Source organism: Thunnus thynnus, chromosome 19, assembly GCF_963924715.1.
Source record: "Thunnus thynnus chromosome 19, fThuThy2.1, whole genome shotgun sequence".
NCBI lineage: Eukaryota > Metazoa > Chordata > Actinopteri > Scombriformes > Scombridae > Thunnus > Thunnus thynnus.
Window position 1 is genome coordinate 11,438,549 of NC_089535.1, and position 19,325 is coordinate 11,457,873.

Genomic DNA, 19,325 nt, shown 5'->3' on the forward strand with positions numbered 1-19,325 from the left:
TTACCAAAGATTGTTTATTTCAGATCACTGTATATTTATGAAGTTCATCCACTGAAAATAATACATTATTAAACTGACAAAGTTTTACAGGCCACTTGTAGGATGTACAATATTATTTAACATAGTCAAAGTTCAGGTTTGCGATGGCCATCGAATGGCCAGAGCGAGGCGAATAACATCATGTCCATGTGTCCTACTTGTGTTGCTTCTTCTTTTTTAGGAGTGCATCCCGTAGAGCAATCTGGATAAGCAAAATAAAATAGTTTAGATGGAAATGCAAAGACTGTTTCCCAAAAAGTATATTCAGTAAAAAAAAAATCAATTTAGCCACAATTAAACACAGCAGCTCATTCTGACATGTACCTCTGATAGGTGTGACTTACCTGTTTCTCTCTGAAGGAGCGTTTGCCTTTGGTTCTGACATTCTGACTGTGTCTCATCATCATAAAGTTCTTCGTCCTCTTCTTCTCCTTGTTGCTGGTGCTGGCGTGTGGGTTCAGCTTGGTCCGTCTCCTGATAAAGTCTTTACGGTCAGTCCTTCCCGCCTACAAATCCGAACACATCATTATTAACACAGTAGGCAAACTGCCCACGAATGACTTTGAGATTCAGCAGCGTTTTAGGTCTATTAGGATGCCATGATTTTACCCAGTGAGCACCTCTAAAATGTTTTAAATCAATCTCCAGTTAGCATTAAAGACATACCATTGCTGTCGCCAGTCGTGTTTCCTTGTCTGCTTTTGGTTTCTTGTGTAATTTCTCAATATTCCTCAAGGTCAGCAGCTCCCCTCTGAAAGGTTTGGAGAAGAAAACATATAAAAGTATGATCATCCATCTCAAGAAACATCACTGATGACTCTCTTATTCCAAGAAATCTAAGACCTGAGTGTACAAGTGTTTCATATAAAAAATAAATTAATCTTTGCAGATGATGTAATGCTTTACAGTCTAGGTTCAAATTGCTTTCTAACCTGTTGTCACCCTCGTCATCACTGTCCACTGTCTTCCTCTTCTGGCCCTTTCCTGGTGCAGCGTTGACCTCCTTTGCCATCTGGACCAGACGGATCTTCTTAAAGTCATCTTGTGTGAGGAGCCTGCTGCCGCTGACCGCTGCTGCCTTGGCTTGTCTTTCCTCCAGTGGTATACTCTGAAGCTTTTCCGCCTTGAACAAAACAAAAAAAAAAAAACATTCTTTCATTAAGACAAAGCTACAACACACAACTAACCTTGTGAAATTTATCAAGCTATGCATTTTTATTCTCACCACTTCTCCTGTGTCTTCATCGGACGAGTGGTGAACATCCACCCACTCGCCATCTTCATCATCGTCACTAATACTGGCACTCTCCCAGCCGTCTGTCAGAAGATATGAAAAACATATTAGCCTGCTATTGATAATCTATTATCTCTGTGAACACAGAGTGTGCTGTATGAAAACAGATTGTTTTGCAGATCAAATCAGACACTGTAATCCAATCCTATCGATTCAAATAGCTGCTGACCTTCGTCGTCCTCTCCTTCTTTTTTCTCCTCCTCCACCTCCAGTACTTCAGCTCCAGGGATATAATCTTTAGCCTCCAGCTCTCCATAGTCTTTGATCTTGGCCTCTGCTGATGCCTCTGTGGGTCTTCCCTGGACAGAAGGAGGCAGAGTTAACAATTAGTGACATTTTCTATACTTAAAGATGAAGTACTTTGTCTCTATTATACATTTGCGTCTATTGCCACTACTCTCCTTTGTTTATTTGTGCTTCTGTAACTACAACATCATTTATTACAACCCCTCTCCAGACCATGCAACACTATGAATACAAATACAGTACATTGTGGGATTATAACTCTTTTTAAAAATATGATTTTTTCATTCATAAATAACTGTCTTTTTCTCATTCAGTGTATTACACAAACACCAAGCTCACTGTTGTTGAATGTGAAGACATCGTTTCAGGTTTTAAAAATGTGATGTTTTCAGTAAAGTTCACAGTGAGCTCACCCTGTCCTTCTTATGCAGCATCTGTGGATTAAGATTCCTGAACAGCTGGATCAGACCCCTGGCAGACATCATCACATCTGAGGAAAATACAGACACATGCATGCTGTGAGTGAACATATGTACATGCATGCATCAGTTAATAAGTGTATTCAGCATTGTGGTAACAGTACAGAGGCAAAAAAAACCAGACTGGCAGTCACTCACTCTTGTCTTTGTGGATCTTGTACTGGGCCAGATCCTGCAGCAAGTCTTCATTAATGGCGAGCGGACAGCGGGCTGCCACCTCCTTAATGGCATTGATACTAAAGTACAAGAAGAGGTTAAATTTACTCTCTATATATATAAATACATATATATATATTGAGAGTCAAAAATGTTATTGTCATTATGCAAGAACAACGAAACTGCATTTGCCTCATCCTCAAATGGTGCATTTGCATTTAAGAGTTTACACATATTTACTTCAGGATACATAAGTTAGATATATTAAAATATCAGTGATAAAGAGTGCAGAATCTAAGCAATATAAGTACAAAATATAATATAATAATACAACACAAAGTATAAAATACAACTAACAAGGTGCAACAGCACCATCAGCAAAATGCAGTAAAGGTGCGGTGACAGATATAAAGTGGTGGTGTGCTGGGGTGTTGAATGACGTGTATTGCACATGATCAGTGCTTTAAGTGAAATGCAAATAAAATAAATATTGCACCTGCCCAGTGATGGCAGTATATCAGTCTGAAATATTGTGCAGTAGATAAATATATCAGTCTCAGACTGAGGAGATGTCTGAGCTTTTGAGAAGAAGCTGTTTTTCAGTCTATTTGTGCGTGTATGGATTGATCTGTAGTGTCTGCCTGATGGGAGTATATAATAATATATAACTATATAATTGGTTTGAACATTTTTTCTTGACATTTTACTTAATATTCACTGCAACCAGAAAGTAAACCCGTAAAACATCGCCATGGCTGCTACTTACCCCACAGTCATGACCTCCCCAGAGTTTCTGTCCGTCACAAAGTTGTTGGCAATGGTCATGATCACAGGTTCGATGATCTGCATGAGTGGGAATGTGCAGAGTTAACAGTGTTATAGTGAAACTCCTGTGTTAACTTCTGGAATAAAGCTGTTGATCTTACTGTACCTCAGGTGGGACAAGTTGATGGGAAGACTGGGCAGCACACAGGAGAATCTTTGTCACCTCTACGATGACAACAGATCGTTAGAAATGTGCCATTAAAACTAGTAAAAAGACTCAACAAATGAGTTATTTTTTACCTCTTTGATGGGGCTGAAGAAACCTCTGGATGAAGGGATAAAAATTGAAGAGGAAGAGCTGAAGGAAAAGAACAAAATACTTGATTCACTCACTATGAAAATATTCTTTTCATACTGTGTTCATATCAAATATATGCAAAGTTCAAGGCAGGATTCCCACAGCTCAGACACACTAAAAACTGTTTAGATGATGTTACTGACTACTTTACTACTTGATTCTGTACATTAGGCATCATTATCCATACTAGAATATCAATATCTGGTAGAAATGACAACATCTAGTTAAGTTCACATTTGACTGTAAAGCTGAAATAAAGCTAAAAACTGAAATAACTTCACCTGCCATCACGTTCAACAGCTGATTATAGCCGCGTCACTTACCTCATGGATTCCAACCAATCTGGATATGAGCTCCATCAGCATGATCTTCACCTCGAAGCGCTCTTTAGAGTCTTCCAGCTGCTTCAAGAGTTTCTCTGAGAAATCTAAAAAAAATACAGTGTATACATGTTAAGGTTAAACAGTCCGTTGAGTATTTTAATACAAATAACTTTGGATAAATTCTGTGTGCTGCAGTTGTTGTGGAGAGGAGGAGCGAGCCTACCTTGAGGATCATGAATGAGGTGAATCGCTGAGAAATTGAACACTTCTACTTTCTTCTTTTTCTTGTGTTTCTGCTCAGAGAGTACAGAGAGTGAAAACGATGAACTCATCTGAACCTAAATGTAACGATACAAGTCCTGTCTCCATCACAGAGTCAATAGAGGTACCTTGAGGACTTTCATTGCTTTTTCCATCTTCTTCTTGTTTTTGGTGGTTTTCTTGCCTGTGGAGTATCTCACCATCAGGTCTCTGGCTGACGGTCCTTCCGCCTGGAAGATAAGACTGATTCTTATCAAACATATCTATACCATTTCTATAATTGTGTTGCATATGCATTATAGCTTTCCTTAAAAAACACTCTTTGCTAGACTAATAAAAGTATCCTTCCTTTTTCCTCCTTTATCTTTGGTACTTGCCTCTGAGTCTGAATCGCTCTCGTTCTTCTCGTCTTCATCTTTGCCCAGGAAGAATTTAAGACCCGCCACAAGGATCTACACAGGAAAACAACGTGGGTGAGGATGCACAGGCTTTTCCATTTGTTCAACAAATTAAGCAAAGCATGGCTTTCAAACAACAAAAAACATACCTTTGTCACCTTGGAGAAACACGCTGTTGTAATGACGTTAACTGTTTTGGCATCATTCCTATGGTACAGACAAGAAGACGACCAGGTTAAAGCAATGATAAGATTTTAAAATAAGATCTCTAACTAATTCATGAAGCCAAGAGTATAAATCATGACACCCACCAAATGTTTCTTTTGTATAGCTCCACCATCACATCTAAAGATATTTTTGCTGCGATGGGATTACTGTCTCTCAGCATGGTGTACATGAAGTTCTGTAATGTCTGAAACACGCAACATAACGAAACACATAGTGAGTGGTGACAATTTAAATCTGCACAGTATTACAGACAGTCACATGTGAAATAATTAGGAGTTGTGTGTATATGTACTTACGGTGTTAACCTTGTTGTTTTTGTGCTTAGCATTGATGTTTTTGATATCTGCTACGATGTGTGTGTACAATGTCTGTGGAGAGAGAGGAACAAACACAACGTTATCACATATTTTCACTCTGCAAAATCTATTTCAGGATTTTAATATACTCTAATCATTTCGTGGCAAATACCAGCCCATGACTGCATGGCGATTGGGGTTAAGAATAGGTCATTGACCTTTCTGAGCAATTTGTCGTGACATCGCAGCAGCTCAAAGAAGAGCTCCAGGAGGCCGGTGGGGTCGATCAGATCTTTGTTCCTCAGAAGAATCAGCGCTTTGCAGAAGGTCTGACGAGGACAGGGACAAAAGTTATATTTAAATGCTGTGTGACAAATCATTAGCATAAATATCAACAATCTACAAGTATGATTAATGACTTCAATAAGCTAGCAGTAAGCTTGCAGCCATTCTCACCATTCTTAGGTCCGGCTCCAGGACTGTGTGGTGACTCATTAATAACTCACACAGCTCTTGGGGAAAGGTAGACAGCTGCTGTAGGTAGCAGTGACCAACCTGAAGGACAAGAAGAGTTTTGACGACAAATATAGACATAAAAACTGTGAGTATGTGGTGATATTGGGATGAGAGCCTTGTGATGTTTGGCAAAAGGGTGACATGTTACATCTGTGGAATAGTTTTACCAACATGCCTCAATGGATGAAACAAATCTTTTATTAGGATTACTCAAATATTAATTGAAATTTGGTTTACAGTATATATATATATATATATATATATATAGAAAAAGTTCTATTGTAGTCTTAGTTATTGTTAGTCTTTGTTATTTGAAAATGATAAAGAAAAATGGTCAGAAAAAAACAGACTGCTGAGGCTTCATATAAGCTTCAGATCAACTTTTAAATGCACAAAATGACTGTGTGGACACACTGTGGAGTTTGGCCCCCATCACTTACATTGAAAACACATTTGAAGGGGATCTCTTAATAGGCAGTACGAACAGGGGGAATGATTACAGCGAGGAAAACCTCTTTCAGTGTTCATATGGGCACCTGACTGTTGTTTTAAGACACCTGAAAAATTGTGAACCTGTCCTTTAATGCCTGGGAACCTTTTGGGTGTATGACACTTGAATAAAAATAAGAATTAATTCAAAATAGTAGCTAAACATTACTGATCACCATTAGACAGGCTCAGTAGATACAAGCATAAACAATGTTTGTTACCTGAGCGAGGAACATGACAAGGTCTGCCAGCTCCTTGTTGGGTTTGTCCGGCTGCAATTTGAAGATCTGTACATTGGACTGGTAATGTCGGTACTGCTGCAGAAACTGTTAAAAGGGTACAAGTAGTGATTCATTACTGCTGTATATTGACAGTACTCGTATGCATCAATTCACAAATGAAGCCTTGCAGCTAATAACTTTAGCATTGTTAGCTTACCTCATCTACGTATGACTGTGGATCTCTCTTGATAAGATTCTGCAGTTGTGGCAAATTGTTTGGCAGTTTGTTGTTATGTCGCCCTGACATGTTGGACGTTTATTACGTTGTGAAAAAATTAATGATAAATTTCACTTTTTACAAAGCAAGCGTGGCCAATGTGCAGGCTGCCATTAAGTTTACAGTGTGGGATGTCCTCACTGTCACGTGACGTCCGCGTGTATTTTTTCCCACCCGCATTCCGCGAAGACCCGCCCTAGTCTACCTCTGACTGGCTAGAGTTAGGAAAAAAATCAGGGTCAGAGCCAATCAGAGGCAGAGTAGGGCGGGTCTTCAAGGAATGCGGGTGGGGAAAAAAATAACACGTCACATTCGGGCTTGAAGTCACTTCCGCTTCCGATTATGAGAGTTTGTTGTCTTCTTGGGTGGCCGTGTAAGTGATCAAAACGTCTAAATCCTACACACGTCTGACTTTTTCTACTCTTCTAGTTTTATAATCCCATCCTCGGTCAATTTTAAACTGGACTCAGGGCTCGTGTTGTCTCGTATCGTAACATCTAGCAGTGTAGGTTGGTTCCAACTGCTTTATAACGGCAAAGCAACGGTTGTCAGTTTAGGGAAAACGTGAATTTTAATGGAATCTTATTCATTTGAACAACGTTAAATTGTAATGTTACAACAAATATAGTGTGGAAAAATGATGAAGAGAGAATGAAGAGACGGAAAACTGCTCACTTCAAAATTACAGATATCTATTAAGCTTGTAAACGACCCCAAAATAGTGTTTCATATGTGTAAAGTTTGCTTTCGTAAATGTTATATTAGACGAAGGTAACGGACGGAAATTGACGTAAACAGTGCAGTAACGTTAACACGGAGCACAGGGAGAGGATAGTGGTGGTTTAGCTCCAGTCCAAACAAGGCAGTTAAATCACGTCTGTCCACTAACAGCTATCACTCAGACCCTGCTACTCCTCTTCGGCCCACCAGGCGTCCTTATTGTGTTTCTACCTTTGCCAATCGCCTGCCCTCCCACCTGCCTGCAGACATGCCCCTCATTACCCCGCTAACCCTGGATCTGTTCAGTCTCTGATGTCCCCTTGTTAATCTAGTCCAGATCTGACAAGTCTAAATAAACGGTTTTTGATCTGGACCTGGTCTGGTGTGGTCTAGATGGAGAAATATCAGTGAAATCGCCCTTTTTTTCTCTTTAGTTTCACAAACCTGAAACTGTTTTAATGAGTCTCTGTAGTCTCCTTATTGAACTAGTCCAGATTTGTGGTCTTTCACCCATTATTCCTTCACTAATGTTAAAAGCATAAATCACATGCTTTATTGCGCATGCACTGATTTTTCAGTCGATTTACTCTACAATAAAATTTTGATCAAAATGTCGTTATTTATCTGACATGTAGCTGTTCTTCCCAGGTTTGAATATATATATATATATATATATAAATCCTAAGAACTTTAATTCTGTTTAGCAGCAGATAAACTTGTAGTTGAACAATGTTGTATATTAATTAGCTTACAAAATATTATGAAAAGACATCAAAATACACCGAGCTACATGTTTAAACATTTGCATGTATATATGCTCATACATGTACACCGCTGCTTTTTGGTTTTGACAGTTCAAAAATGCTAAATTAGCATTAGCATTATCATATTTAAGGTGTACAAGGACAAACTAAAGAAAAAAAAAGGTGGAAGGAATTTTGATGGGACATATGAAGCTGCGGTTGATGTGGGAAGAGAGAGCTCATGTGGTGATGAGATGTTATTAAAAACAATATGATGATTTGATTAATCCTTGCTACACCCACTTTGGGAACCACTGCTTCTTCTGTAACAAGCTAGGCCTGCAACTAACTAAAGAAAAAAAAATTCTATCCAACATATTGATCAATTTGAGCTTTTATTTAATCTAACTGGGAAACTGAACAGCCAGTAAGGTCCAGTTAAATATGTTTAAACCCATGATGATGTTTCCAGACCTACTTCACACTGATGAGATGATGAATTTTGGCACCACGTTGTGGTGAAACTTGTATAACAGCCAATCTGCTGCCACACCTGCTGCTCTCTGCTACATTTGCAGCCAATTAGATTGTTTCATCAGATAGCTGGTGTGCACTAATTCAGGCATATTTTGTTAAATGATAGACACAGTAACAGAAATATGTACAATATGCATCCCTACACAATATTTAGGCAATAAATACAATTAAATCCAATGTTCAATCTTTGTGGAGACAATTTGTGAGCTGTTGGTGAATTTTGATGCCAGAGATTGTGGTTGTCTGGTTGACAAACACCTTTCAATATAATGCAGAAGAAAAGATTTAACATTAAAGGCTTCATTATTCCATGCATTATATTATATTTTAAATGCAGTAACTTATGTGGTGTGTATGTGGTAATTTTCAAGTTAACAGTATCCTACTTTTCATTGGGCACACTTCCCAGTCCAGTATCAACTCTTATAACAGCTGCATCAATTTGTTGCTTCTCTCTCTCTCTCTCTCTCTCTCTCTGTTGCTTTTTGAGCATCCCACTGCTTCATAATCTTTAGTCATCACTCATAAACACAAAGGAGAAGATTTGATTCATATAAAAAAAAATTTCCTTTACATTTAAAATGTATCCAGTTTAATTTTCAGGAGATGAATATGTACACTTTGAATTTCATCATTTACCTCAGGCAGTGAGCAATTACTGTATAATAGATTTACAAAGCAAATACTGACATAGTATTCTGTCGAGGCATGTTCCAGCATCAAAACAGGATTCAAAATAGACAAAGTACAATTTTGTTCCACATAAAATATGAAGTCATTGATCATTTCATAATAATTTTAGAATATCCAAGAATCTGGAAAATAAAACATTAGTGTTCTCTTGTAGGTGACAATAAGAAATACAATCAGCAGTTCTCATGAATGCATTGAAAGGGAGTAGCAGCCAAAGAAAGTGAACTCAAAAAGCAAACAATAAAAATATAGACTTCTTTAAAAGGATTTACTCTGAAGGAACTGAATATTTTAAGGCATTTTAAAAACATGTAGTGTAATTTGGCAATTTCTGCCTGTGTCAACTCTCCTCCATTTGTTTTGCTCTTTTGAAACAGTCATCCAGCCTCTACATGACAGCGATATGTGGTTTCTACTATCCCGAGATGTTCTCCTCTGCTTGAAGGCATCTGAGGACATAGAGGATCACTTGATAGCAGAAAATATATTGGTCCTGTAAAAGAAAGAAGAAAAAAGAAAAAGGAAAATGTGTTAAAAAACATGTGAGCCAAAGGGATGCTGTGTTTAAACTGTTCAGATATAAGTTACTTACAGGATGGATTCACAGTTCTTCATATCTTTTTCACAATAGTCAGGTGCCCACTGACCATTAAATAGATCTCTTCATAATGCACTTACAACGTACATGATTGGGGACAAAGTCTGCACCCCTTCCTCCGTGCATAAATTAGCTTTTTAAATCTAATGTGAGCGTCCAAATTAGTCAAATCAGGTGGATATCTTTCAAAATTAGCCACCAAATTCCCTCTTTTTGTTACGATCCTTCTACTGCAGCTGAACAGAAAAAAACTGTCCATCCAGACACAAAGAGAGAGTTTTCTACTACAGATATCCATTTTATTTGACTAACTCGGAATCTTCATATTATCTTCAAATAAACTTTTAAATACATTTTTGTTCAAAATGGAGATCCCCATCAATTATATTGTAAGTACATTTTGAGGGGATCTTCTAATGGTCAGTATGAGCAGGAGGAATGATTACAAAGAGAAGAACGTGTCACTGTTGGTTTGGGAAACTGATTGTTGTTTTAAGACAGACTTGAGAAATTGTGAATCTATCCTTTAATATTAAAAACAAACTTTAAAAATTACCTCTGTCTGGACCATTCCCTGTCTCTGAAGTCTCATGTTTCTTACGACATCTGAAATATCAAACTACAAAAAAAAAAAGGGTATTAGAGCATGATCATTCTCAACAAAAATCTTATGATTCAGCCAATTTAATATCAGAGGCCTTCATGTAAACAATATATAAGATAAACAATGTAAAGAGTGTCATACTTACATCAGCGTCTTTACTGATGAGACCCAGAACCACGTCTATACAAATGAGGGTTCCTGAACGACCGATGCCTGCGCTGCAGTGTGTGATTATAGGTCCTGATCGATGAACGTGCCTCATATAGGAAATGAATGTGAGCAGCTGCTCTGGTTGTGTGGGCGTTCCGTGGTCAGGCCATCCCGTGTAATTCAGATGAGTTACACGCTGGATTTCATTGGTCTGAAGATGAGGAAATTTTGATGTTAATGTTCCCCATTATAAGGTATGTAAAACTTTTACATATCATTACAAAATGAGTAATCTTTATTGAGATTCACCTGGATGTCTTTGACCTCGATGAGTCGGATGACGAAGTTGTCCAGATATTGGTCTTTAATCAGCGTGATCTGTAACCTGTCGTCCACCATCTCCGCCGTCTTCGGTGTGTCTGGCCAGTACCGTTGACATTTCACTTTGCCTCCCTCTACTTCCTGGGTCATCATGGCGATCACATTAGACTTCTGCTCCCAGACCATTTGCCAGAAGTCACCCAGAGTGGTGGGTAAGGGTCCCTGACAGGCGATGTACATGAAGTTCTCATCCTTCACTGGCATCTTGATGAAGTTGGCGTTGATGTAGCCCCCGTCTTTGCCGAGCACCACTCGAGTTGTGTCGACTAGAAAAGGTATGTGCATACAGAGGCTGTTTCAAATCATATGTAACAATTTAGGTATGTGTGTAACTAATGATTATTTTCATTAGCGATTAATTATGATTATTTTTTTGATCAATCGTTTTGTTTATTTCCCAATGCCCAAAATAACGTCTTCAAATATCTTGTTTTGTTTGACCAACAGTCCAAAACCCAAAGATATTCAGTTCATTTTTACTTGAAAAAAAAAAAAAAAAATCACTGACGCAATTAACCAATTATTTTTCTTACAATGGACTAATTGATTAATCATTTCAGCTCTAAATTTAGATCACAATAAGATGTAGTAATGTGGAGTGGTAAAGCATCTCTTAAGTTCTCTTTTGTGATAGAAACACGGGCCAACATGTTTGTAACTTCTCTTACAGGGAACAATATTCTTGTAGCGGTTCTTCTTCTTGTTCTCCTTTGTCTGACCTATTAAACAGTCATCCAGCGGCTGCAGATTTTGTAGATTCTGCCAAGGAGGAAAACAGATGTTAAATCGAATGAATTCACTGGCATTCAACATTTACAAGTGGCCCGAGATGAGAGATTCTTACTTCGAACTCCTGCAGAGGGACTTTCTGCTCAAGAAGCCCCCTCATCATGCGGACCACGGTGTTAAGCTTCGGTCCCGTGTACTGGCCGTCAGGGACCACCTTGACGAGGGGCAAAGACGTCAGCTCGTCCTCTGTGATGATTGGCCCGTCTGAGGGAAAACACAACGAAGGAACGAGACAGTTTGAGCAGGATTACAAACATTAAGTCTAAATTCCTAAAGTCAAGTCAAGCCAAAAACCTTTAGTCAGTGAACTAATTCTGTATAATCTGAGACTGTATATATTTGTCTTATTATTATTAACTTGTCATTCACCTGTAAAGCACTTTGAATTGCACTAACTTGTATGAAATGTGCTATACAAATGACGTTTGATTGCTTGACTAAGAAGGAAATAGACTGTGACCTATAACTCCCACTTTATTTAGACTCCATCCTCACAATAACTCATTAAATGTCTGCATCTAAATCTCTTTCGCACACATGTTGAAAGCTCCTCTATCACATATCATTTTAACATATTTACAGTCCGATTTCAAATCTAACGTCAGAGAAATTGAGTCTTACCATCTCTTGATTTGGAGTTCATGTTTTCGATAGGCAGTTCGTCACTTCCCCATGTGATTTCATCTTCCTCTGGCTGTCCAGCACTCATTTGCAGATAACTGTTGATTCATAATTTAACAGTGAACAGATGTGAATATATTCACAATCCTATTTGTGACAGGTGTATATTCCAAAAGAAAAAATCTTACTTTTCATTTCTTGGATCATCCACACTCTCTTCTTGCCATTCCACTTTCCTGGAACTCTAATTATAAAGGAATCATAACAAAATTAAACAAAACAAAAAAAAAAGAGTCAGGTATAATCAGTGTATAGTTTCAGTGTTTCATCAGGGGCAGCAGGTTTGATTTGTACCTCGGGGGAATCTTCAGGTAAAGAAGAGCCATCGCAGTCTGTGTCCTCTGAGAGCTCTGCGCTCTGCTCCGTCTCTCTTTGCTGCTCTAGTGGGCCGTCTTCATAGTCTGTGAAACATGGTTCACAATTAACAAATTAAGTCATTTTGTCAGTAAAATTCCACCACATTCATGATAGTTCTTTGACATACTAACAAGATTTTCAATACATTTTCTAGCCTCTATGTTATACCTATTGGTGGTATGACAGGGAAGCCGCTAGATTTCAGCTCATCATGGGGGCTACACAGCTTAGTCTTCACTCCACTGTCCTCACTCAGATCTGGAAATAGAGAGGGTTGTGTGAGTGACATGTATTAATATTACGAGTCACATTTTATATCAAATAGAACAAAGGTAAGTCTTTATAAATCATTTTTAAAAAAAAGCAATTATCAGACAAAACATATTTATACATATAAATGCTATAAAAGCTTGTACCTGTGTTTCCGTTGCACTTGTCAGAGTTGATGGGCAGATAGGCCAGGTATGTGTTGGGGTTCTGGTCCGGTGGTCTGGACACTATAAGATGTACCAGGCCTTTAGCTTTACGGATGGTGGTGACAGCTTTGGTGTGGGACACGCCCGTCATTAGTTCTTCATTCACCTGTAAGTAAAAAAGCCAGTGAGTCATGATTGCTGTGTACAGCTTGTATTACAGGTTATATCTATAACCTATTCAGTCCTCTACTGATGGAGCAGGTTGAGTTGCAGTGAACTACATGATATCAGTAGTTGTTCTGGTGATAAATAATTTGAAAATGGACTTGGTCAATTGTTCCAAAAAAAGAAAAACAGTTTTCTACTTTTAAATGGAAGAATAACAGAGTACATATATTATGATGATCACAAATTTTGACCAAAATGTCAAACATCACTCACTTTCAGCAGCCTGTCTCCCACTTGCAGCTTGCCTGTGGACTCTGCTATTCCTCCTGGTGTTATAGACTTGACAAAGATGCCCCTCTCCCCTCCGATCACTGAGAAACCCAGACCTCCTGACTGCGGCTTCTCCAGATCCAGCTTTATGATCTCCTCCTGCATATTCAACAAACAAATGTGTAATCAATTCTTGATTCGAAGCCGAGCTAAGTGCTAATCAGACATGAGCTGATGACGGTGATCACAATATCATTGCTACAAGAATACTCATGTAGAGATGTGTTTGCTTGGAATTTCTATGTAGAAATTGGAATAAATGCAATGGTGGAACAAGTTTTCATGAGGGGTCACCTTGGATTATAGAGCATAACAAGGAATCTAGAGCATGAAAATAATCTTTATTTCTTAACTTACCTCTATAGGACAAAGTGCTGCAAGACACTCTGTACCTCTTGGATCGTCTCCTTTAAGAAAGCCTTAAAACAGAAAACAAATGGCACCATACTTGTTAGGCGGTGCAAGAGTGTCAAGACAAGAATTAGCAACATAGTGGGTATAATAAAAAAAAACTCACGAGTGGCACCCCTAAGATCTAAAACATACCATTGATGCTAGATGAAACCTTGGGGCTAATGTTGTTGTTGAGAAAAGAGACACTTTTCTGCCCGGGGAAAACAGGCTTTCCATCCCTTTGAGCCAGAGAAAAAAAAGAAGAAAAATAAAGTTATTGAAATTATTATACATATGTCAAGCCAACACTGTCCAACACTGAGTCAGCTTAGGCTACATGTGTCGTTCTTTGTTAGTGCAGACTACCTCGTGGCCTTGAGAGTCAGGTCGTCAAGGGAGAGCTCCAGGAGTCTGGTGTTCTCACTGAGGGTGAGCTCCTGGGTGGGAGCGCCACTGATGTAGTGGATTAGGTCAAGTGGTCTCAGACTGCCTTCCTCAGAGGCAAGTGATCCTGGCAAGATGTCTTTCACAAATAAGACCCCATACATGCTGTCACAACCACCATCCAGTAACAACCCTGGGGATTGAAGACAGAATAAAACTTTACATTTGAGTTGAAGTACTAGTGCAACATCTGGGAGGGATTGCAGGGCGGATGAACAGTGAATATACAGTGCCTGAATTTCAGGCATGTCAGGGATTTTTACCTCATTACCGAGGGCTGTTTCTTACCTAGTGGCTCTTGGCTGCCCTTGAAAGAGATGTCAGGCAGCAGGTGGGCTTCTATGGGGGGTTTCGGAGCCTCCAGGACCCTCCCTACTACCAAGTCAACCATCCGAGGGGCCGCTCGCACAAGATTGACTACCTCGGTGTGGCCCATATTGGTCACATCTGTGTTGTTCACCTGGAGATAGAAGATATACACTTTTAAACCGAGCTTGAAACAATCTCTCTTTGGGTAGAGTGAATACACCAACAACTCAGGCTGTGACTAGAATAAGAGATTAGGAATGAATTCGCACCATGATCATTCGGTCCCCGGGCCTGAGCCTTCCGTCTCCTTTGGCTGGATCCTGGACGATGTCATGGATGTAACATCCGTGATCATTACCTTTGGTGAGGGTGAAGCCCAGGCTGCCTTTTTCAGACTTCAGCAAGGAGACCTTTAGCTCTACTTCCTAACAAAAGAGAGGAATCTCAGTTACAGGAATTACTATTGGTAGTGGTATTCCTTCTTAATTCAAAACATGGGAACTTTTAGATCACTGGATTAGATTACCCTGGGAGCTTCCTCAGTGCTTACCGGAACAAGTTCCTCCATATCTTGTCCATTGCCAGACATGGTGAGGTTTAAGGGCAGAGGCAGAGGAGGAGGAAGGGGGTCTGGGCTGGGGGCAGTGTGGGAGGACACCATAGGCAGGGGGGATGATTCCAGATTAACGGGGGATGAAGGACACCTGCCCAAACATTCAAAAAGACATCATTATATATCAGATATGTCAGAAAATATAAGTAAGACAGATGTGAGCGTTATTTTAACACTGATCAGTTACCTCTTGCTGAGGTCTGATCTTGTCATCGACAGGTTTGGGGAGTAGAACGCTGAGTTGATGGTGTCGTCCAGCTGACCGGTGCTGTCATAGCGTCCCAGTCCCAGGTTGCTACTGGGGGTCTGGTAGACGCTCCGCTCCCAGGTCTGTCTGCTGTGCTCCAGGGAGCTCGGGCTGAAGGCTTCCTCCACCTCCTCGTCCCCATCAGTGCTGTCGCTGTAGCTGTTGTGTCGGCCGGGGGTTTTGAGCAGCAGCCTCTCCAGGGCCTCCTCCACAGGGCCCTGACTCCATTTGCCTTTTGTGCCTAGAGGAGAGGTCGTCCTGCCTAAGCTCAGGCTGGGCTCTGCCTGGGTCACTGGCTCCTTTCTGGGTGATGGCATGGGTGTCTGGGAGGGGGGAAAAAAAATTAGAAATGGTTCTTGAAAATTCCCCAAAGAGTATTATTTGCTGATTTTGCAAATAAGAGAATAATTATTAGAGATTCCCACCAAAGCTGAAGTGTCCAACTCGGGAAGAATGCCATGTTCTGGTCTACAGAGGAGCAAAGTCACCTCCTGTCCTGTTCCTCGCAAGGCTGATATCACCTCCTATGTGCGCATATGGGACAACACACATAAATAATGGTATCCAACAACATTCTGATCTAACCTTGATTATCATTTCTATCACGCCATGGTGGAGCAGGAGGAGATATATCTTTTTCGTACGTGTTGCGAGAGTCCTTTGAGGGGGGTTTGATTGACCCGCAGGATGACATCGCCCACGTTGATGCGACCGCTCTCCGCCGCTGGTTGGCCTGGAAATAGTTTTTTAACCCGCACCATGCTGGATCCTGGGGGCTCGTCAGGGATGTTCTCCTCTCGACTGAAACTGAAGCCCAGCCCTGATGTGTTCTTCAGTAGGCACACCTCAAACACGTTATCTGTGGGGACAAACACATGCAGGTACGGTGAACTGGACGCTCTGTAGTTTCCAGTTTGTGATGTGGGAATGTGAATCTGTGTAGATGTGTTCGCCCTGTGATACACCTATTGTGGGTATACCCTGCCTTTCACCCAATATATGCTGGGGGGATAGGCTCAAGCCTCCTGTGAGACCCTGTGTAGAATAACCGAATATAGAAAGTGGATGAATTTGCTACAAAATACACGCCAATGATGGATTTACTATTAAGATCAGTACTACAACCGTAACTATACAGAGATGCTGCTCCTTAGGGGGCAGATCAGCACCTGTTTGAGCTCAAAATTTTATGTCAGAATAGGAGAAATAACTAGTATATCATCTTCCAAAGAAAGAGTGAGTCACTGAAACTCAATAACACCTCTGAACATATTGACATGGTGCCACTGTTTTCCTGAAGGCTTCACATATCCTTCCAGACACAAACCCAATTAGGAAACAAATCACTTGGGTGACTGAGAAAATCAAGTTATTGTACCATGTAAATGCTTCTCTCAGTCTATTACATCAGTCTGGTAGTCTGGTTATTCACACTAATCTAATTCTAGTGTTCATGCAAACTTAGTAACTCTTTGCAGAGAGCATACGACTAACGAATCCATGCAACATACAAAGAGGATGAATGCATCATCCTTTCTGGAGAAATAGGGATGCGCCTTTCAACCACCATTACTGGAACTGGATTCAACCGTGTGTGTTGTTCCAGAAAAAAGTGATTTCTCTCTGCGGTAATAAATATAAAGTAATGTAAACAATTGGAGGCAACCCCTCACTTAATTAAATGCAAATTCAGAAATAATTTGACATAAAATGACACATCTACACTATTCACAAAAGAAAATGTAATGTAGTCAATCACAGATATTGCTTAGACTATAAACTGGAATAACTGTAAGGAGCTGTAGCTTCTCATCAATGAGCAGTTAGACAAAACAAACAAGTTCTAGGAAAGCAGTACAAGGGTTTTCTACATCCAGGCCAGCTACTGAGCTCTAAATTAGCAGCGGTGTGCAGCTAATGGGTTGTACACACATGCTTGTTTGCTTTCAAATGAAATTACCAACAGCAAGTTACTTTGTTTAGAGAGAACACAGGGGTTTAGTGTAACGCTATTAAGAATTATATGCCCTAAATAATCAGTGTTTTCCTGCCTACCTTCATTAACATCCTTGTGGACTCTAAACGTTTATACGCACTAGATGTAATCTAGGGAAAAAGGTGTTTTCAACTAAAATAAAAAAATACCCTAAGCTGAAAACAGATGCCTATTGACGTGTACTAATAATGAGTCACCTTTAAGTTTTGGTTACTTAACAAACTCCAAAAAGTTTAAATCACACTGCTCTGGATTTCTTATTTGTTGCCTCACCTTGTGTTAGAAAGCTGTACTCTGGTTTGTCTTTGACCTCGAGTGGCTTCTCTTTGTTCTTGGTCTGGTCTTGGTCACTGTCAGCACACGGCGGAGTGCACTGAGGTGTGAGAGGAGCATGGACACTGTCTGCAGGCGGATGACCTTTCTCCAGCAACAAGTGCACTGTCTGAAGGAGGGATGTGATAACACTTAGTGTTACTGGCCAGCTGGAAAGCAATTAAATAGCTTGTCAGCAGGGTGCTCGTGGTAAATGTCGTCTCTCACCTGCCCGGTGTCTCTGAGAACCTCTACTGCTTGCTGATGAGTGGCGCCCTCCAGACTCTTTCCATTGACGGCCACCACACGATCCCCTGAGCATAGGACGGACAAAGAGTGGTTAAAATATTAAAACAATATCTATCTTAATCTATATTAATTCATTTGAAATCTAATTGTAGTGTATAATTCAGTCTTTCTGTCATACGTCATTACTTGTAACATCAGTGTTTAGGCTATTACCTTTCTGTATCCTTCCATCTAACTCAGCAGCACCTTTTGGTATGATGGCTTTGACGTAGACGCCTCCATGTCGAACGGTTGTGTTGACTCCCCCCTTGGAAATAAAACACATCTCTTAGTATAATTAGCCAAAGAGAAAACGGTGTATGGGTGTTGATGGTAGGTGTGGAGGGTTTTTTTTTTTTGCATTTCAAATGAACTGCTTAATGGTAAATGCTTTATTCATACTGTAAACTTAGAAATAATCAATGTAGAATATAATTTTGATATGTAGGTATTTAAAAGCCAAAAACAATCAAGGCCAAACTTTCCTATAAGTTAATGTTGCAGTATGGTGACATATAATCACACTGACTAAATAATGTCCTGTCAATCACCTTTGACTAGAATTAGAACAAGGAGAATCAGGTTTGGAAGATCCAGAAGTTGAAGTTTGCGAAATAACTGGCTCAGATTTCGCTTTAGAGTCGGTGTTGCCATTTCTGGCACACCCAAAAGTGTACTGCTATTGTTCACTGTTGCTTTAAAAATGTCATCAGCTGTTATGTGAGTGTTGAAACCCATTTCAGCAGGAAGGATTTGCATGTATTTAGGTTTTCAGCAGTGAATATCCGTCCTTGTCTCCCTCTCACTCTGACTATTCCACCTGTTGATGTCAGCATGTATCTGGTGTTGGAGTGTTGTGAGATTATTATCAGAAGTGACTCGATGCCTCAAAACATGGTTGAAAAATGAATGAGATCAACTTTGTAATGAAACACTCTCTTTTCCAGGAAAGCACGGCCCGGATTCTGTTCTCCATAATGATCCTTTTACGTCATATTGACAACAAATAATGTTGTAATGTCTTTCATATTAAAGTCCTCTTTTGTTATTTATTAGATTATTCCTAATGCAACAGTAAAAGGAATAAAGCATTTATTATTGTCATGTCATAGTCATCATTAGTCATGATTTAGTTGTAAATTGAAAAATCCTCCACTGTGATGTTATTGACAAAATAACTGAGGTTAAATCTAAATGATCAGAGATGATG

At 39.8% G+C, this 19,325-nt stretch overlaps 2 protein-coding genes across 6 annotated transcripts in view; both read right to left on the minus strand.

Moving 5' to 3' along the window:
• sdad1 (SDA1 domain containing 1) lies at nt 1-6,499 on the minus strand. The gene is made up of 22 exons (XM_067573510.1): nt 6,287-6,499; nt 6,070-6,174; nt 5,300-5,398; nt 5,062-5,172; nt 4,844-4,915; nt 4,631-4,731; nt 4,469-4,526; nt 4,299-4,373; nt 4,050-4,151; nt 3,884-3,953; nt 3,661-3,764; nt 3,280-3,337; nt 3,146-3,204; nt 2,981-3,057; nt 2,197-2,294; nt 1,993-2,069; nt 1,503-1,632; nt 1,265-1,356; nt 972-1,162; nt 706-790; nt 384-545; nt 1-241 (listed from the first exon to the last, which is right to left on the minus strand). The coding sequence occupies exons 1-22, from the start codon at nt 6,374-6,376 to the stop codon at nt 194-196; spliced, it is 2,064 nt and encodes a 687-aa protein (XP_067429611.1). The 5' UTR covers nt 6,377-6,499; the 3' UTR covers nt 1-193.
• A 2,422-nt stretch (nt 6,500-8,921) lies between these two features.
• Nucleotides 8,922-19,325, minus strand: part of ptpn13 (protein tyrosine phosphatase non-receptor type 13) — a 48,986-nt gene continuing 38,582 nt past the window's right edge. For all 5 annotated transcript variants that reach the window (XM_067573501.1, XM_067573503.1, XM_067573504.1 and 2 more), the window contains 24 exons: nt 18,290-18,383; nt 18,056-18,141; nt 17,789-17,957; nt 16,164-16,378; nt 15,945-16,043; nt 15,460-15,842; nt 15,210-15,363; nt 14,929-15,084; nt 14,639-14,810; nt 14,273-14,483; nt 14,060-14,145; nt 13,871-13,932; nt 13,457-13,612; nt 13,016-13,181; nt 12,768-12,857; nt 12,537-12,643; nt 12,371-12,426; nt 12,183-12,280; nt 11,617-11,765; nt 11,441-11,531; nt 10,701-11,038; nt 10,387-10,602; nt 10,194-10,256; nt 8,922-9,532 (listed from right to left, as the gene is read on the minus strand). In XM_067573501.1, the coding sequence (XP_067429602.1) occupies nt 9,455-9,532; nt 10,194-10,256; nt 10,387-10,602; nt 10,701-11,038; nt 11,441-11,531; nt 11,617-11,765; nt 12,183-12,280; nt 12,371-12,426; nt 12,537-12,643; nt 12,768-12,857; nt 13,016-13,181; nt 13,457-13,612; nt 13,871-13,932; nt 14,060-14,145; nt 14,273-14,483; nt 14,639-14,810; nt 14,929-15,084; nt 15,210-15,363; nt 15,460-15,842; nt 15,945-16,043; nt 16,164-16,378; nt 17,789-17,957; nt 18,056-18,141; nt 18,290-18,383 (3,495 nt within the window). In that variant the 3' untranslated portion in view covers nt 8,922-9,454. The remainder of the gene's footprint in view (nt 9,533-10,193; nt 10,257-10,386; nt 10,603-10,700; nt 11,039-11,440; nt 11,532-11,616; nt 11,766-12,182; nt 12,281-12,370; nt 12,427-12,536; nt 12,644-12,767; nt 12,858-13,015; nt 13,182-13,456; nt 13,613-13,870; nt 13,933-14,059; nt 14,146-14,272; nt 14,484-14,638; nt 14,811-14,928; nt 15,085-15,209; nt 15,364-15,459; nt 15,843-15,944; nt 16,044-16,163; nt 16,379-17,788; nt 17,958-18,055; nt 18,142-18,289; nt 18,384-19,325) is intronic.

Bases quoted from the DNA above. Each gene is read 5' to 3' on its own strand.
- sdad1 (XM_067573510.1), bottom strand. From the start codon at position 6,376: ATGTCAGGGCGACATAACAACAAACTGCCAAACAATTTGCCACAACTG. The intron at 4,732-4,843 runs GTAAGTACATAT...TGCGTGTTTCAG, and splicing joins AAAACAACAAGGTTAACACC to ACATTACAGAACTTCATGTA. The intron at 3,765-3,883 runs GTAGGCTCGCTC...TATTTTTTTTAG, and splicing joins CCTCATTCATGATCCTCAAG to ATTTCTCAGAGAAACTCTTG.